This window comes from Pleuronectes platessa, chromosome 9, assembly GCF_947347685.1.
Source record: "Pleuronectes platessa chromosome 9, fPlePla1.1, whole genome shotgun sequence".
In the NCBI taxonomy this organism is placed as follows: domain Eukaryota; kingdom Metazoa; phylum Chordata; class Actinopteri; order Pleuronectiformes; family Pleuronectidae; genus Pleuronectes; species Pleuronectes platessa.
Genome location: NC_070634.1, coordinates 18,119,386 through 18,139,626, shown reverse-complemented (window position 1 = coordinate 18,139,626; position 20,241 = coordinate 18,119,386). Strand labels below are relative to the sequence as shown.

The following is a 20,241-nucleotide window of genomic DNA, read 5'->3' as shown; positions in this document are numbered from 1 at the left end:
GGTAGAGGCAGGGAAATGATGGGTAGGACAGGGACACTTGATGTTTCATCCTACCTGAAACCCCCATCAAGTATTGAAGGAGAAAAGTATAAAAGTATCTTTTACAGTAATTCATATTTCAAAGTGAACAGCAGTGCACAGTACATCACAATATCAAGGAAACTTAAAGAGACCAAACTTCGTGTTTGTTAGCTAATGACTGTTTTGTTTGTAAAAGCTCTGACAACGTCATCACAAATGCTTTCCATGATTGGAAAAAAGTCTTATAAAAAGGGACTGTTGGTGTGCGACTAGCACCGACATTTTTTGTCAGCCCTTTGAGCTCTGAAACTTTGTGTGCATTTCTACCTGGAGTCAGATCTGGGTCAGTGTGTAAATCAGAGGTTACCGTCTGAAGGAAAAATGCAGATGTAGCCAAGATACGTGACATGGAAAAACAATTCTAAGGCACAATTTATGGCCGACGTTTAAAAGTTCACACGCGTTTTCATCAGGGATTTAAAGTAGGATTGGAAAACACTAAGCCATGCTGCATCTGCACTGAATAAACCGACTTACCTCAGTTCTGTCAGATGGAGGACGGAGTGGTGGAGTGAAAAAATAAGGAGTGGTTGATTGTCTGTATTTTTAAAGTTCCTTATGATGCTCAACTTCAGTGCTGTCACATTGCAACCTCCATCAGCATAAGAGCGAGAGGCTAATGTTAACGTGACTATAGTCAAATTAGTTCCAGTGTGTGAAAAGGTAAAGAGCAGAATGTTGTTATGTAGATGTGCAAGTTCAGAATCGTAGCCTCTTACCTAGTCGACCTTACAGCCTAAGGGGAGAAGCAGGTGATGGTAGAACACGTGATGGAAACTCTCTCAGGTGTTAAGTTAAAAAGCATTTAGTGTCCAACCCGACTGTGCACATGACAATTCTTCACCTGTAAGTGAGTTTCTGTCAGTTATATTTAGAATGTAGAGGTCACTTCCACTGTTTAGGTGATTCCTAAAAGAGGATTAAAATCAATGATGTGAAAGATAGGTAAAATATGATTGCCTCAATTAATGTGCATAAGTTGCCTGAATCTATTTACCTGAGCTAACGTGCAGAATAACAATTACATATAAGCCCGAACATAAGGCAATATCATTTTCTGAAACGTTTACCAAAGTGGGGATTGTCTTAAACTTCCAGACCAAAAAACTACATGTGTAATTATGGTGCTATACTATAGAGTGATGTATTTCTAGTTGGTTGTAGCCTTAATGTCTGAAGTGGTTCAGAGTCGGTCTATCGTGGGTGTTTCAGAGTTAATCAGCCTTAAAGGTGTTTCATTAGTCCAGTTCAACCTCCAGGCGTTTATTGAGGCTGGTGTTACATGTTTTGCGGTCTCAGAGGAAATATGTTCAATGCGAGTGAAAAAGTTCTTAGCATCTCCTGACATCTTCTCGGCAGAAATTAAACAGAGAGAAAAGCTATCAAACATTTGAGAATTATGTCTGTCACATATGATGAAATCTAAATGACTGCAGTCGGAAAAAAATCTCAACCCTCAGAGAAATCAATTATTCAAGAGGAATTGAGAGTGAGAGAGGAATCAACTCGCTACAGCATTTCAGTCAGCTGACAAGTGGCAACTGAGAAAGTGATCTGTCACGAGAAGTCCAACCAAACATTCAGATCACTCACAAGCCACCACGGCATCATATCTACCCACAAACCAAAGAAAAGTCCTGGCTACAGTACACGACACCTAGTCCTGGAAAAATGTGCCAAAAATATGGGTCCCACATTGGGCAAAATTTTCAGAGGTAAAGTCACATGGTACGGTCAGATGAGGGAGACTGTTCCCTGATCTGTGTTTCTCTTTAATTACCTCTAACACACACAGAATAGACCCGTCTATCATGTGTTCCCAGGACAGTCAGCAGTTCTCATAGGGCAGGCATAAGATCTGTAAAAGGCAGGAAATGTATTTCCTGCCTTTTACAGATCTTAGAAAATATGTAATCCATATAGTCAACAAGAATGTGGGTCATTCTGTCAGGCAGCATGAGATGAAAGTCCAACAATGCGGCAGAAATTGGGTTGTTAACTGCAGGTGGTTTTCCTGTGGCAGTTTTTCCTGCTACTGGCTTTTTCATATTCCTGCATGAACAGGGAACTGAGCAGACTCTCCAAAAACAGATTTTATCATACATCTTTAGTTTTAAGTCATAAAAAAAAAAATCGGGGGGGGGGGGGGGGTCTGAAACTGGACATGGGATGAAATGTGACCCACAAGTTGGAGGATTTCTTCTCATAATGCAGTGATTAGGAGATGCCGTGGGAGAGAGAGGAAGAGGCTAAGTGGCGAACAGGGACGTGGCCCTCTGCATGGGACCAAGCCTGTAGCCATACATGGGTCAGGCCAAGTCCCAGCTGTGCAGCTAACCACCACTAACAGCACTACTCCGCCCACTCTCCTATGGGAGGTTGCAACACGTAGGACAGAGAAGAGGGGGTCTGTTTGGGGTATTTGTGACTCAACACAAGCAAGATCACAACTAAAGCTTTAGCAATGTTAAAGGCAGGCTGCAACACATCACCAAAGACTGGCAAATATGTAAAGCCAGCGAAAGATGAGTGAAAATATGTCACACTGATATGAGCATTCTGGTAAGCGGAGGGTGTTAATTTCTGCTTGGGTTACACATAATTGTTACCATGAGTACAGATGAGTCAGGATAAATCAGGATCTGGGGTGGCTCATTCATCTGGGTGGCAACTGATAACATCAGCCTGCAGCTACAAAGCCACCCTATCTGCTCAATTTCACTCGGCAGGGCTCAAGTTCACTGACTCAGTCTGTTAAATAAAGTGTAGAATTGGTTCCTGAAGCGTGATGCTGGCCCAGTGAACTCTGCCATATTTTCCCTCAGGTCTGTTTCTGCTCTGTAACAACACTGGCCTGTTGCTGTCCAGGGGCTTTTCCTGGGGTCAAGCGGCTGGGCACCGCGGCGGAGGGGTAAGCATGTGACAATAAGTACAAGGGACATATCGAGCAGGAAAGCAGGCGCAACAAACTGACATTATCAAAAGAAAAACAGATCACAAAACATCTTGAATATCATCAATTATAATTTTCAAAAGCCAAAAGTATTTCACTTGATTATGCTCTTATAGTCAGATGAAAAAAAAACATGATCAAATTGAAAGTTTGAATAAAGTTATTCATGGAGCTGCAACTGAAAATGTCCTTATAGTAGATTCCTCATACAATAAACAGTATGCCATGAGGTAAACACTAGTCAATGTATATGACAGCCACAGCTTGTTTTCTGGGTTTCTTTTGGCAGGGAACTTTCTCTAATTCTATATTTTCTATCCAAAACAACCCACAGTGGAGTGCACTTGTCTTTACATTATAAATCATGGCCCCATGAGGACCTTTCCTTTCTAATCATGTCAAGTGTTATTGCAGAAGGTCGATATCATACACTGGCTTTGATCCAAAGTCCTCCCAGCTGTTATATTGCTGGTTGCCTTGGCATTCATATCTCCATGTAGACGAAGCACTAGCAGATTCCTGTGACAAATCACACTCCTTTTACATACCGTACTCTGGGTGCGTCTTCTAGGTATTACATTGACTGCTCTAAGTAAAAACTCCCCTCAACTTAAGGCCTTTTTACTATTAAAAGAAGCTAAAAGTGTCATGGGTCCGGTTTCAGGTTGTCTAGAAAGAGGAATAATGCTGTTAGACTCAGTAGATGCTGACTGTTTTACAAAGTGAACATATTTAGCATTCTAATGTGTGTTACACCTTTGTAAATCTGATCTTTTATAATGCCTGAAATGTCAATATGATTCGACTGCGAACATTTATTTATACCAATGACTAGAAACACCTGACAAGAATCAAAATGATGGGCACAAACCATACTATGATATACACTGCTACTTGGCAAAATAAAAAGTGTTGTTGTAGTCCACTGCAACAGCAACATTTTAAGTTCCAGCGTCCAAAAATCTACTTTCATTGCAAACATCAGGTCAGCCAGTGATCTGCATCATTGTTCTGCAAATCGCAAAGGAGGAGTGTGAAAAGTTCCAACACCAGGAAACTGCACTAAAGTCATACTGTGGAGTTTTTGACCTAGTATTGGTTGTATGTTTTGTGTGTGGTGGGTTAAAACGTGTTAGGATTACTCTCTACAGTCAGTAGAGGGCCATCCTAAAAAATATCAAACAAGACCTATGTCTCAGTGTCTCTGGAGGCCTTATCCACCCATGACATGAACTTTTCCAGACCTTATACATCCCAGTTGGGTGATGAAATGCCGTGCGCTGTCCTTCCCAGTTACAGCTGCTGTGCATCAGCTGAGGTTAACCCACTGACATCACAGGAAGTGGTCGCAGGATATTTTCCATTGTTTAGCGTGGAGTTTTTTGGCTGACCTCATTCTGAAGGTGGCAAGGGGCAGACTGGCAGAAAAGCACAGCTCTGCACAGCGACAGCAGAAGGAGAATAGCAACAGGACTAAGTGGAATGAGACAGTAACAAAGTCAAGTGTTTAACAGTAAACTACACTACAGTGTTTTACAGTAAATAAACAGCAACAGTGTTACATGTGATTAAATCAAATGGTGGTCAAATCAAAAATATGAATGAAACGGTTCTTTTTGTTTTTTTACACATAACTCCACTGATCCCTTTCAGTGCAGTTCAACAGTTAACAAGTGTTCTCACTTTCAGCCTACGTGCATGTTTCACAGCTCTGAGGTACATGTGAAGGAAGGTGAGATGTTTTAACATGTTAAACTTAGAGGCTGACTCAGATGAGAAATACAGAGACATGACAGTGTGAAAGTTCAGCGTGAACCAGTGGTCACACATAACCATAGCGATGATCAGAAGGTCAACTTGGCTCGTGATGGTTTAATACTTCTTAAAAGCTTTGAGACTAAAAAAACAACATGTTGAAACAACATGTTTAGAAGCTTTAAGAGGATATGACAATTGACAGGTCAAATGATACCAGTTTGATTCGAAACACCATTGTACAGCAAATTCAACAGTGTTGTGATACTGTGACATGTACACTGAAACATAATCATGTAATTACAGGAAGTTATTTGTTGGAAGCGAGTAGATAAATCTTATCATCTGGAAGGTTGAACAGAAAAAGAGAACGGGTTTGGGCATGCATGACAAATCCACCCTGATTCAGTGACAAACCAGAGTACCATCTGTTTGACGCCATCGCCTCAAATGAGTGAACAAACCGTTATCAGTCTACCCGGCCACAATGACTCACGTCCGTTTCCTTGCAAAAGTTTGCTCATTGTGAGACACCGGAGGAGGTTGGGGGTGAGAGAGTACTTTGATGCAACAGGGAGACGACACTCAAGTAAACTTGAGAGAAACAAGAGGAAGACGACAACAGGGGAAGTGTTTGACTGAATGTAAATGCGGACATCAAAGCAAAGCAGGAAGCTGGTTCGAACTAAACCTGCGCCTTTCTCTGCTGAAGATGATAAATGCACCCTGAAGAATTTGCACTGCCTGCATAGATGTTAGTTTCAACCTGTAAAAACAGACGTGACCTGAGTTGGCCTTTAGAGCAGGTTCAGCTCATCTTTACTTCACATCTTCACACATTTCGGAGCTTGTTGAAACAACCCAACCCACACAACTGTCTCAAGTATTTAGCAGAGATTATAGATCTTGAGACCAAATTCATTATCCGTTCATGATTTCATGGGCGTATGTTCATATGAAGGCGCCTGTAGAAGTTACTGGCATTTGATAGAAAAACATTTATTCAGAAAGAAATTAAATACGAGGTGAATCAAAATTAAAATCCTCATCCACTTTAGCACTGATTACAAGGTGGTGATATGTTCCCTGGCAAATCAAAAGACAACTTCACAACTTTCTTGGTCTCGACTAAAATGTGGTTTTAGTGGATTGAAGATTATGGATTGTTGGCAGCCGTAATGTTGCTTGGTCTGCAAGTGTTTCTAAGTCCATGTGCAGCGAGTCTTTCAGAGTTGCCTCAAAATTGTTTTGTTAGTCCGGTTAACCTCCAGGAGTTTCTGAAGGCTGGTGGTTCTGCTGCCACAGAGGAAATGAAATTCATGAACAAATGAAAAGAAGTTCCTTGCGTCTCATGACGTCTTTACAGCAGAACCAAACAAGGGAATAAAACTGTAAAACATCCAAGGATTACATCCGTCACAGATGTTGACCTCAAAAAGACTGAAGTCAGAAAAATCGTAACTGTCATAGAAATTGATAGTGCGAGAGGAATGAGGGTGTGAGAGAAACTGACTAGGAACAGAATCTGAGTCAGCTGACCAGCGGACATTGGAAAAGCAAGGTCCGACGGAAAAAACATTTCGGTAGGCAGCCAAACACTGATGTTACATTGTCGGATGGCTTTGGGAAGATAAGACTATTTCAGTTGAAACTAATTCACTACAAGTCATGTTTGACTTAATCTCACAAAAATGAGAAGCACTACAGAACATAGGGTTCACTCAGAGACGTTAAAAGAGTCACTTCATTGATGAGCGTGTTTATTTCACTTGCCTTCCTGCTAATGTCTCAATTAACTGAGAAAAACATAAATCTTTTATTGATAATGCCTCGAACTTATGTGACAATGTTTATTTACACTGTGAACATTTCCCAGACACACTAACTCCTTCAATTAGGAGAATTTCTTCATCTCTCAGCTCATTATACACTTTACAAACATATACACTGTACATCCACACGTACACAGGACTACAGAACTGATGAATAGTTTTCCCATCCAAGCAGTTGAGCACACAGAGAGGATGGATGACTCAAATGCAGCTGCCTGCCATGTTTTCTACACATCCTCATTACTCACTATTCACACATCCTGGGCTCGGGGGGGGGCCCTCTGCACTGAAACCTTGTTGTTTGGCCCTTGCTTCCCACTCTGGGAGACTTAATGACCTTAACACACAGCTTCACATGTTCTATAACAACTGGTCAGTTTGTTATGAGCTGCAGACATTTATATCCCATAGACTAAGCGCTGATCTGTGGACTGCTTTAAAACAAATCACTGAACTGGAACTGCTAAATCCCCTAACAACTGACTGGTTTTCTTTCCTTTTTGTTTTTGGCCTTTATTAGCAGTATTACATCAACTTATCAGAGAGACAATGGGAATGAGAAACACATGGTAAGTTCTGCCCAGTGATTGTTTGGAAATTGTACCATCTGACACTTGCAAAAAAACAGTCCCATTGACACTTTGTGTTTCTCTATTTCACTTCCTCAGTTTTGTGTCAAAATATCTCACTTTACTGTAAACCAACAGAGTGAAAGTCAACTAAATCGGAAACTTATGTGATTACTTCTGAAGAAACCCTCAAGTATTTCTTCTTTAAATTCACAAAATGATTGTCACACTCATCAGTACATTCATAGATTTTCACTGGGGTGCTGAAATCATAGCGAGTCACCACCAGACAAGATACAACATTTCCAAGAGTCTTTAAACAGATCCCAGTCCATGATGTGCAATAATCTGCAGGTTAAGGCCATTCGCAAACAGCAGCAACCATATGTCACTGTCACATAAAGCAGCCAGAGTGAACTTGTTAGAAGATATGCAGGCTACAGGTGCTTTGGTTGGAGGAATGAAAGAGGGAAAGGCAGCAAAGCGTAAATTACAGAAGCTTCAAGAAGAAAATGTTAATTATATTTCCTTTAAAAAAACATTTAAACAGTTAATTGATTAGATAGTTGGTTGCAGCTCTGATGGGGCCGATTTTGGATATGGTTTATACCGAACAAATAATCAGAAATCACAAATGTCTCTTCGCATTGATGACAAAGGTGTGCAGTTGTTGACTTGCTTTGAATTCTGGAAAATTTAAGAAAGACCTCTCCTTACTCCAGCTGTAGCAGAGCTGAGGTTTATATGTCTGGTCTCAGTAGTAGTTGCTACCTCAGTCAGATTCCGGAGAGTCTTCATGGACAAATAAAAGAGGACTAAGACAATTGATAAGGACGACATTCGCAAAGGTAAATGTTTTCAAAGATTTACTGTGTTCTCCAAAAACACTCATCTTTCACACTATATTGGTCAAAAGGTGTCACAGTGTGTTACCATGGAAACATGGAACTTCCATCAGAATTAGAGTTAACCTGAAACCACCCTGACTAACATCTTAGGTTTAAAACAACAGTCTGTATTTTTCTAAAACTGGTGTGCATTAACTTAATGCGAGATTAAAATTAAGACTGTTGCGACACCACAGACCAGACTTAAATCTCCGGTCCATCCTCAAATCCATCACTCTGTGGAACTTTGTCATATGTTGAGCTGCTAGAAAACACTGACAGAGCAGATGTCTGAAATGTTGAAACATTGCATTACGCATATTCTCAACAGTGACAGATGCTGCGCTAATAAACTGTCAACATCCATCAAAGTTACGACCCATTCACAGAATTACACAATCTGTCAGCTCAACGTAGCCTCCACTCTCCCAGGTAGTACGTACAGACCGGTAATAAGGATCCTGTCAACAGGCTTTAGCTTGGTTATGGCTTAGGTTAGGTGCATACTTAACATACTGTTACCACTTGAAAGAGGAGTCTAACCTGTTCTGTATTGAGACCATTTTAGAAAGGACAACAAAAAACAATAAGGCTTGCACACACTCTGCTCATTCTTGGAACAGCCTGCAACATACTCGGCGGTTGATTCAACGGCCTTGCTTCCAGCACAAACTCAGATAGTTATGTTATGTAGCCAGCACCAAGGTTGTTTACTTGCTTTGGCAGCTCCACTCTAATTGGAAGTGATCCCCTGACCACATCTTGCTGAAATAAGAGGGTGGATCCGTTTATGCTAACTTATTCAACCACTTTACCTAACACTGCTGGACCTCTTAGATCTTCCAAATTTTGAAAAGATGGAAAAATATCAAAAACTTGACGTTATTTGAAATCAAAACACAATTCCCTGTACCATTGCAAAAAAGGAGGAAACTGTTTGTTCTTCCTCTGTGAAAGAAAACACTGATGCCTTTGAAAACAGCTAAAAATTAGGTGAAACCATTAATGAGCATGATGAGAGCAGTTCTAGGAGACATCATTAAAAGCCAACCTTTTTGCTGAACAACAAAACTTCCAGCCCAGCCTAAAAAGAGGCGAGAAGTGCATGAACAGGTCAAGAAGGGATAGAAAAAAAGGAAGAACCAGAAGAGGAAGAAAAGACAAGCTAGACAACCATCCAAACACAGTGATGGTGCATATCGAGGCTGGGGTCGTTGGGTACCTGACAATCACTGCCACTCAGGGTTTGCGGAAAATGATCCACTGGAGGTTCAGGCAGGTCAGCTATCTGTGGAAAAAAGCTTCGGCCTTGTTTCCACTCACCATGGTAACCAAACTACAACACAAGCACGCTCTATCCCAAACCTGACTCTCCATCCCACCCTGTCGTCATTCACTCTCTATTGTGTTCAACTGTCAAATTGTGCCAAGAGGTAAAAATCGGGGGTAAGTGCTACTGTAGTGAACACACTCACAATCAGGCTGTAATTTGTGCATCTGCGCAACAATCAGGAATAAATTGCTTCTCTCCTGAGGTTTATGGAGGCCCTTAATGTATTTCTCTCCTAACAATACCATATGGAAGCGGCTGTTGAAAAGAACCAGTTCACAACAAAGACATGTGACAAGCTGCTGTGGCTTTCATCAAAAGATTTTAACTGTGCAACCAAAACATTGACATTCTGCTTACACATGAGAAAAAGCCAGAGAAAAACTAAATAAAGAAGATAAGTAGAAAGCACCATAGAACAATTAATCCTTAGGGGATTCTGATCAAATAATGTGTCTATGCTTCCTCAAATTGAAGGCTAAATAATGACGACACAAACTCACACCAGAAATTTTTAAGTGTTAAATCACTTGTAATATCAATGCCTCTTTCTGCTCTACTCAGAGGGCAGGTACTTGTTGCAGAAACTGAGTTTTCCCAAAGGCAAATACACAAAAAAATGTTTACCGTACCATTCACCTTTAACTGACAGGTAATACAATACTGTGGTGTCACAGCATAGTCAGCATAGAACCATTAGGAGCTAACCATTAAGACAGCTGCTTAAATCCCGAGCTTAAAGTCAATCCTGTGTTACCACTTCAGCTGACAGCTGCTTTACAGACAACCAACAGAAGGAAAGCTTTTCATTTTTCCACATTAAAACCAGCAAAATGACTCACAGATTAAATTATTAGATCACATTGATAATATTATTACCCAGCTGCTAGAGAGGCTGCATTCACCTGTTTGGGCGGTGAAGGACACACACTTTCCGACAAGTTGAACTCATACACACATTGCCGCTGACCTTTCGTCAAGCTTCCAATCAGATTACAACTTTATGTGACATTCAGTATGTGTGAGGAGAAATTAATCTTGTGCGCGTTCAAGTTTCCGCAAATGCACAGTGACATCATGTCGGCCCTCAGACATGTCGAGGAGGTTTGTAAATCTGGCAGCTGGTTTACTTTCCATTTGTTAGGGCGCCGAGTTCATCGGTTTGTTTGCTGATATGAGCAGCAGTATTTCAATACAGAGGAAACCATGCTCACATCGAGAGATGTGTGCGAGTGTGTGTTTGTCTCTCTCACACTCTTCACACATTTATTTAGTTATTAATCAATTGCATCAGTACAGCATAACCGCTGCTATGAAGCGACAAAGAAGAAATTATTTTTGATAAAAGAAAATGGCAGTTTTATCTGGGATAACCAAATATACTTTTAAGATAGACACATAGATTTCCATACTCGTCGGTATCGGAGGCATTTCCACAAATATTCTACACAATGCTTGTATTGGAACATCTATATTTGTGACTAGGTGGTTGCAGGTTCAAATCTCTGCACTGACTGGGAGCAATAACATTCAGAGGTCAACAGTCTGCAACATAAGTTGGAAACCCTTACTGATGGCCATACAAGCTGACGTCTCATCACCAGTACAAGAAATTAATTTGCCACAACATTAAATACCAAAGTCACAAAAACTATAATTAATCACTGATGTAACTTTGCAGGACTCTTCCAGTCAACAAGGCCACAAAACAGTGTCAGTGTTAGAGCAGAGGAGGGTGTAAGAAGCAACCAGCTGACAAAGAGTCACATGAAAGCAAACCACCACCATAGAAATTAATTAAGAAAAGGTTAATGATTACCATGCTCCACTGCACCAATTCATCAATATCAGATGTTATTGCTCAGGGCTTATACTTCTGAAGTGCATCTTTGCCAGATCCCATGACTGGGCTGTGGACGGTGCTCAGTGTGATTTGTGTTGATGTCGAAAGAACAGCATGACGCAACTTTTACAGAGGGAAAAAAACAGATCTCCCTAATGGCTCATTTTCCTAATGTCTATTACAAGAAAGTGGACATTTTGGGTGGGTACGTGTCTATCAGAACAATCCACTTGATTTCAAATCAGTTATTGTGCTGCCTTCTTCATAAAATAAAAATATTATATAATAAATTGTGCAAGAGGTCTACTAACTATTTTTAGGTAATGCAGCCATCACTGTTTTTCTGCTCTAACTATTATGGATTAATAATGAACATTCCTAATTGAGTGCAGTGGTCTTTCCTGGGAGTAGTAAGTGAGTTAAAGGCCAAGTGATCGTATTGAAGGAAACCAATTTGTCCCAGGGGCAGAGGCAGCTTCATCATTATATTTAGCAGAGCTGCAGCCCACTGAGAAGAGACACTAACCATTCCAAGCTGAGGGGAAATCACTCTCATCTCACGGCTCCTCCCCCACCATGCTTTGTTTCACTTTTTATGATGCGCTCTAATTGAAAACAGAAACAAACAATGAACGTGGAACGGATTTCTGCTCAAAAACCCAACCTGGTGAACAGAACAACACACCCCTAACAAGGAGAGAAAGTCCTGATTTGTGTCCCGTTATATTGGGGGGGTGTTCCTTTAAATGAGTTCTTTCTGAGATTTACAAGAAAGTTTAGTGAGTTAACAAGACATTTTAATTATAACTGATGATCGTTAAATTATGCCTATGAATGCCAACTTGCCTTTGGGCCTCACTCAAAACTGCAAAAGCTTTGAGGTTAACCAAAATTTTACCTTGGGTGTTTGTGCATGTGCATAAATGAAGCAAGCAGAATCCTTAAAGAGAGATCTTAAAAAAAGTAAAAATGACAGGCAAATGGCTGTTGGAAGCCACAAAGCGGATTTCACTCAGTATTTGTAGTTTTGATTCAGACAGTTAATGCATACCTACAAAATGTAAGGTAATTAAAATGTGGTCCACTTACACTGTTAAAATGTTAATAGTTTGTTGAAAGATTTTTACTCTCTCTCTGGTGTAAAATAAAACGTGTGGTGCATGCTGGACGGGGAAAACTCACATTCAAGTCAGCAGGGGTGGAACAGTTTGGGGCCCCCACCCCAAAGAACAAAAACTAAGAACCTATGACCGTCAAAAAAGGCTCAGGAATCATGGTCTGATCAAAATATTGATTCGGGGAATCATTACACCCCTATGTGACAAAGTGAGATTTTAATCTCTTTACTTTATAACTGGCGGAGTTTCAAGTCAAGTCAATTTAGAGTCTTAAGGAAACAGGCAGAAGTGTGCAGCAGAGAACAAGACAGAGCTTAAACGGTCAACAACAAGTCAACACTTAGTTAAGCTGACATGTGAACATGAACATGGACAGATCTGACAAGAACTGAGAGCCAGAGCAGAGCGCCATCGACCTGTTGATTCAGTCTGACCAAGTCATAGGTGCCACAGAAACGACTGACGCACCTGCTATTATTGCCACTGGTGTGCGTTTGTGTGTGTGTGTGCGCACTTCTGTGTGCCGTCTGTCTGTCCTCTCCACCTTCCTGACATGTCCTGTCCTGCTGCCATCATCACCATAGTTACTCAGACAGCAACTGATGTCACAAACCTCTCTCTCTTTCTCTCTCTCTCTCTCTCTGTGTCTCTCTCTCACACACGCACAAACAAACAAACAACAAGGTAATGGGCACTGGCTGTTCCTTTCATGAAATCAGGGAGAACACACACTGTTTCTGCCCACCACACTATATCAACAAGTGTGATGCTGCTGGGATTAAGTCTCCTGGTAAACAATGATACGCTTCAGGATTATCTTAACTGAGTGCGATACAAAATTAAGCAACAACCTCTGGCTGTACCATTCAAAATAAGCTCTGAAGAACATACCACAGAGCAGAGCACACTGATAAACACTGAGGCCTACACACATTTACAAGAAACACTGTGTGTGTGTGTGTGTGTGTGTGTGTGTGTGTGTGTGTGTGTGTGTGTGTGTGTGTGTGTGTGTGTGTGTGTGTGTGTGTCAATGGACTCATCTAGAGGTCTCTTGGCTCAGACATCATCTCTCAACCTTTCATCTGCTTGCTTGGAATGGCAAAGAGTGGCAACACTTTAGCTCAAGCTGTGCAAGGGCCATCAGACAGTCCCTAAAAATAGCTCCAGTGTGTACAATAGGAAGTTACTGTAAGCACATGAGGAGTCTGTATTTATGAGATTTAAAGATGGGAGGATGGGATCATTGCCCAGGGCAAGTATGCTAACTGTCTTTCCTAAAAAGACGGGAGAATAGGAACCAACTGCCTGCGTCTGGGGAGTTATTCTCTTCTCAGCTACAAAACGCAGCTACTGAACGTGTTGCGATTTATCAAAGTGCTTGTTAATGCCTCCTAAACCCAAACTAGCCTGTATGGTTGAATGGAGGCTTGAAGGGAGGGAGCTGTTGCCGTGTAAAAAAGCCAAGTTACTATCCAGCATTTTGTAGGTTGCCTCCAAATTTCAAAGAGAGAAAATTCCCCCCAACGTCTCTGATGGTTTTCATTGGCTCACTCCTCTTCCAACCACTCCTTCCTTCCCATCTACAACTTTACACTTAGAAACAAAACTAAGAGAAGGGTGGTTTGTTTTATTGTTCTTTAAGTACAACTGTTCTAGTTATAGTGTGCCTAATTCTGACATTGGTGGAGGGAGAGGCGTTCCCCTCAGCGTGGAGTATGACCACACTGCTGTAGAATCCACCAAGAATGTTTGACATGCAGGAAAATTGCAGATATAAACTTACTACCTCAAACAACCAATAATCCGTTATCGGCCATGCTCCAGGTAAATACCCAGGTGATTTGATATACAAAAAAATAAACATTATGGAAGATGACTTATTTTAAGCCTTTTTGCGTTACACCCTCTTACCTGTCCTCATCCACATCCATGGTAATATGGATGCCAAAGAAACTGTTGACACCAGAAGTGGGCAGGTTGAAGCCCTCGCCCATGAAAGGCTTTAGACCATCTCTTCCTGGAACCAGGCCGGCAATTGGCTGAGGTGGGGCATCATACTTCTGCCTACCATCTTCTGTCTGATTACTGAAGCCGAAGGGAAGGCCTGTTATGGCTCCTCCGTGGGCGCCAAAGGGCCGTGCAAGTCCTCCCATGCCAGGCCCCTGACCTGGCGCTCCTGGAGGGGTGTTGGTGTTACTGGGCACTGTGGCAGGCACATTCTGAACACCGCTGTGGAAGGCGGTGGTGGCCATGGAAGGATGGATGGCCGCGGTTGCATTGCTTACTTGCAGCAGGAGTCCTTGGGCTGAGGCTGCCTCTCCCCCCAGCCCCTTGACTCCTGGACCAGCGGGGGTGATTAGAGACGAGTCTACCTGGCTGATTTGAGGCAGCCCGGGGATGCTCGTCAAGGGAAGGTTCTGAGTGCTTGAGCCAAAGTGCTGCTGATGATAGTCCGGCTGGCCAGCCGAGAGGCAAGTGGGATGAGTAGAATAGGCAAAATGCTGAGGTTGAGTGGCAGGAGGCTGGATGGTAGACTTCTGCTGCATGGAACCTTGGTGCAAGCCATTCAGGCTGTTAGAGAGGACGTTTTGGGGTGCAACTGGCTTCAAATTAACCTGAGCCGGTTGTGATTGCTGTGCTGCTGTAGTTGTGTACCCAGTGGACTGGAAGGCACTTGCTCCACTCCCTATCTGAGGAGCCAAGCTGTAGCCTTGCTGCTGAAGCTCTGAGGGGTGAGGGTGGGTGGTTTGCCCGAGAGAGTAGCCACTATCTGCGGAGTTCTCCGACACCTGTGCAGAAAAAGCACTGCTAGTCACCACTGAGTTACTGGTGTCGAGCCCACTGTCCCTGTCTATACTGTGATCCAGCGTTAAAGTCCGATTATGGTTTGAATCTGAATCCCTCTCATAGAACTCAGTGCATGTCCACCTGCCCCGTCTGAAGGGCTCTCCAGTGCCATGGTCAAGTTTAATGACCCTGAATCTGGAACTACAGCTGGTGCTAGCAGGAGCCGTGTGAGCCACAGTGGTAGAGACAGTGGCAGCGGGGGCCGTGTTGATGGCTGTCAGAGGATGGGTGGCTGAGCTCGGTACATTGTGTGGGGTGACACGACCAGTGCCGAAACTTTTATAGGGGAGTCCCCCGTTGACAGGACCCGTGGGAGGCGGCTGGCCCTCCTGAGGCTCCCCGACATTGTTTAAGGTTTCCTCGGACGAGCTCCTGTCACACACCCCCAGGTCGTTCCGAGAAACGTCAAATATTTCCGAGGACACGTCCTCCGTCCGGGACTCGTCCGGGTCGTCCAGGCTCTCGGTGTCGTCGGTGACGCTGCTGGCCGCCACCTGAGCCTGCGTTACACTCGTGATCTGGAAACAACTTTTCTTCTTTGCTGGCATTTTCGACATGTTGACGATCTGCGTCGAGAGTGTCTGCTCCCGGGTGAAACTTAGCGCCGGACTAATGTCTTGCGAAATAATTCACAGCTCGGGGGTATGACACACACACGTACCGTCACAGTTCATTTCCATACCGTTCCTCTTCCTCTCTCTTGTCGGAGAAAAGTGTCACAACCGAGGCCAGACTCCTCCGAAACTCCCGAAGCGTCCCACGGTCTCCGGTAACAGCGCAGGGGGGGCGACGGCTGCTCTCCTCCCGCGGCCTCTCTCGCAAAAAGGCCCCTCGTCAAACTTCTTGCTCCGCTGCAGCCACCGGTGCTTTAGTCTGAGGCGGGCCCGGTGTCTCCGCCAGCTCTTCCCTCTCTGCTGAGAGTGTGTCAGTCTCCCTCTCTAGCTAACTTAGCTGGTGTTAGCTAGTTTTCCCTGCCTCTGTCCGGGCATGTGCGACATCATGATGTAAACAAATCCATCGGCGAGCGGAAACCCACTAATAATCCAGAGGTAGAGGAGGAAACGTGTGAAAGTTTCGCCTCTGGCCGAGTGGACAGCTCACGGTGGGCAGCTGCTGCTAGCCGCTAGCTGACAGATACAACCAGTTACACAGCGACGCTTAGCTAAAGGCGGCCGCTCCACCGCAAGCACCCGACAAGATGGCAAGCGCGAGGTGCATCATGGGTATGCAGGTCAAAATAATCATAATGAAAATAGAATCCGACGCAAATGTTCAGCTTATACAGTATTCGTGGAAGCGTAAAACTCTCAACAATTTTGATCAACTAAAATAATGAATATATGTAATATCATTATTTATGCGCTATTTATTATAATGATATTATACGCTTTATTATAAACTCTTAATTAAAAGTGATATACTTATTTGAATATGTAATTAAAATTGCTTTCACATTGTCATTGGAATAAATATCAACATTTTTACCAAAGAGAAAACAAAAATATAATTGAACGGAAGTACAAAACAAGTACGTTTGAGGCAAACAAGAAAATAAATCTTGAATCCCACAAAAATAGATTATTTCATCACATATGATAAATATATCGGTTTGCATTTTATTAGGAACATGTGTCTAACAGTCCTGCAATATATCCTTCCTACATGTATACACACATGGATACACACCTATATGTACATGCATGTGTATAAACCATTCACATAGAGCCGATTCAACAAATAATTCACGTAGAAATTTCTGTTGCATAACATAATGTATAAAATATATTTTTTAGTTTTTTTCCTTCCAGCCGAGATGGAACAAGAGCCGTACCCATCCCCCTCTCTGATTGGCTTATTTCAATATTTTTCCGCTAACTCCAACCAATCATCACTCTGCATACTAAATTGAGCCCAATCAGAGGCAGGGTAGGGGCGGGTCTTTTAGAAAAAAACAAGTGAAGCAGTAGCACAGAACAGAACCCATCCGTTTTGGACAGAGAAGAGTTTTATGTGATTGACATAGGTAAATATATATTTGGATAACTTAAAGATCAAAAATCTGCATTTACCGTCGATCATACTACAACCATGCTCAGAAAAAACACAGTTCTGAATCTTAACTTTGGCTGGCAAAGTGCTGTTCTTTTTTTTAAGGTATATTTTTCACTGAACGCTTTCAAAATTCCGTTTCTATCTGTGTTTGAAGTCCAAGACATTCATTTCCATAAAACCTTTAAACTTTAACCTTTAAAGTTGCCAGGTCACGGTCGAGTTTGTGAATATAAATGTAATAAATCAGACTGGGGCAATTGAATATTGTTCACTCCTCAGCAGGTGTATTTTAAATTTGACATGAAATTCCATTTTACAATAAAGGTAAAGTATCTAAAATATCAAATAATGAACACATACATATGAGGAAAGTTATAATACCATTGTGGAATTTATTTTACCCTGGTCATTTCAGGATACTGAGATACCTTTATTTCATTGAATATATATGACTTTGTTGCCTGACAGTGACTCTTTTGCAATAAAGTGACGACAACAGCCATGACGAGCTCGTACTAGTCTACAGGACGGTCTGTCATAAGATCAACTCATGACAAAGGAAATATAAATGAGTCATGATGTTGTCTCGTGCCTGAGTCACATCATTTCAGATCATGGTAAAGATATGGTTCTTCTTCGTAGATGACTCAAATACATTTAACGTATTTCAAAACAGACATGCTGTTCAAAATTGGACCGTGAGTCAAGACTAAATGATGACGTGACTCTGGATTCAACCACGTACCTGAAGATCTGGTTTAAAAACAATATCTTTGGGTCATCCTGGTGCTTTTGGAACCAAATACCAATTGAAAAGTCCTCAGTTTATTTCACTTCACATGCCGGCCGATATTCAGTATAAGTAGGATGCCCTGGACTGTGCCAAAGAGGAGGCAGTAATGTTAGATTTGGTGCTTTGTCAAGAACACTGACCGGATTAAATCTGTGACCATTGTACCTCATCACCTTCCCACACTGTCACTCTTTTATTTCATACAGTTATATTGTTCATATCAATAACTAAGTGAGCGTGTGAGAAAGTGTGATACAACAAACCATAGTATTGCAGTTAATTAGGTGGGGGAGGAACAGTGAGATTGAAAATAGCCATATTATTCCCCTGACACGACTGACTAATCACTGAATTACATGGTTACATAATGTCCGGGTGCCAACTCACAAGGTCTGTCTGACAAAAACAATTTCATGCAGTCCTCAGATAACACAGGATATGGAAAAGAAAAACTCTATTGAGAAGTAGACACATAGTAATCAAATAGAAAATTTGATTATTTTTTCCTGCATTTATAAGAGCTTTAAAAATAGACGAAAAGTCAAAACGAAGGATTTCTTTCAAACATTAGAAAAACGTTGGCCTTACTTGTGTAAAAAAAACTATTTTACAACAGATATTATTGAGGTGGTGGTTGAAGCACTCACAAAAGTAGAGTGCATGTAATTTGACTTTGTTTGGCACACAACTCACACAGCTGCAGCCTTTAAAGGTTACATATAGGTCTGTTGTTGTTTCATCGACCACCCTTTTCCCCTTCCTTTATTTTCGCAGTAACATATCAGCCATATTGTCTATGGATGTGACGAAGTCCAGTGAAAGCATCTCATATACTCCTCAAAGAACTCCTCCTTTGTGGCCTCATAGGCTGTGTAGAGAGAAGTGAAATGAGACATGTGTACCATTAGCTGTTCGGTTGAGTTGAAGCGTGATGCACAGGTGTTTGACATCTCTTCGCTTTCCCGCGCCATTATCCTAATAGTTAGTCACTGAAGTGCAAGGAATCCTGGGATATGTTGGGCCCGAAAGGATCCACCTGTTGGAACCTTCGCCTCTTAGGGATGGGGATTGCCTGACGCTTAGCTAGGAAGCTGCTGTACAGACGGGGAAATGGATCTGTTGGGTATTATTCACAAGTTGATGCTCGATCCTGCTATAGTCGGAGTGTTTTTTTGAGAAACTTAGGTCAGCAGCAAGCAGCTAGTTAGCATTCCTAGCATCTTTAGCATAGCTCCGCCTTGTTTTGTATAACCTGTATTAAATAAGGCGTAGCCACTCTCGATCTGGTTCAACTGCTCCATGGTGAGCAGGTCACGGGTGTGTTTACAGTGTTTGTCTTCTTTAAGAGACGTCACAACACAGAAAAGAGGCAAAAAATGAGCGTTTCCATCAGGGTGTCAGGCTTACATAACTGATGTTTGGAGGTGAAGTCATCTCGCCTTATAAGAAAATGTTGGGAGGAACTCATACGCACAAACAATAACATGTATGAGCAGCCGGACCGGTTACGAAAACAAAGAACAGAATAGTTCATGTGTGATTTTATTCTCTGCTAAGGATAACATTACTTCACAACATATTTACGTTGGAAATCGTTTCTTGCTGCTGTAGCCTATCGATGTTTGAAATCTTGTGCACATAATCTTTCATTTGTTTCAAGATTAGATATGGTTTTATTCGGCAAACATTATTTCTCCCTTCTCACAAAATGGATCCAGAAACAACTCCCTCGAAAAGCAATGTTGCAACATCAGCTCCGACAAGCCCTCTATACTTAGACTTAGCCCTTCTTTAGTAGCGGCCTGTGCGTGGGCTTTCCCAGCCCCAGCCGAAGTGTTTGCGTAGCTGGTTGTGTTTATTTACTCTGGTCTGAGGGCGAAGACTACCAGGCTGTGTTGCGCCGCGATGGTGCAACATGCTGGGTCTACTTTCAGTATACCACTGCATCAACAAGACATGCCTTGTGTCGTCTGTATTTTGGAGCCTGGGGTCCTGGCCAGTGGTCACTTTCGGGAGCTCAACCTGAGAGACCTCTGGCCTTTAGCAAAGCACTGTGGGGTCCAAAAGTGCCCCATCAACAAACAGAGTGACCAAATATCACTCAGCACTTGCTAAAAAAAGGGCTTCCCCAGAGGAAAGGGTACAAGGGGTTGGTTCAGGCAACTAGGCCAGCCAGAAACA

At 42.3% G+C, this 20,241-nt stretch overlaps 1 protein-coding gene across 1 annotated transcript in view; it reads right to left on the bottom strand.

Annotated features, from left to right (window-relative positions):
- The window catches only part of tsc22d2 (TSC22 domain family 2), a 34,546-nt gene extending 18,137 nt beyond the window's left edge, over window positions 1-16,409 (bottom strand). The window contains exon 1 of the mRNA XM_053429760.1: window positions 14,280-16,409. Coding sequence (XP_053285735.1) covers window positions 14,280-15,772 — 1,493 coding nt within the window. The 5' untranslated portion in view covers window positions 15,773-16,409. The remainder of the gene's footprint in view (window positions 1-14,279) is intronic.
- Between the last annotated feature and the right edge of the window lie 3,832 nt (window positions 16,410-20,241).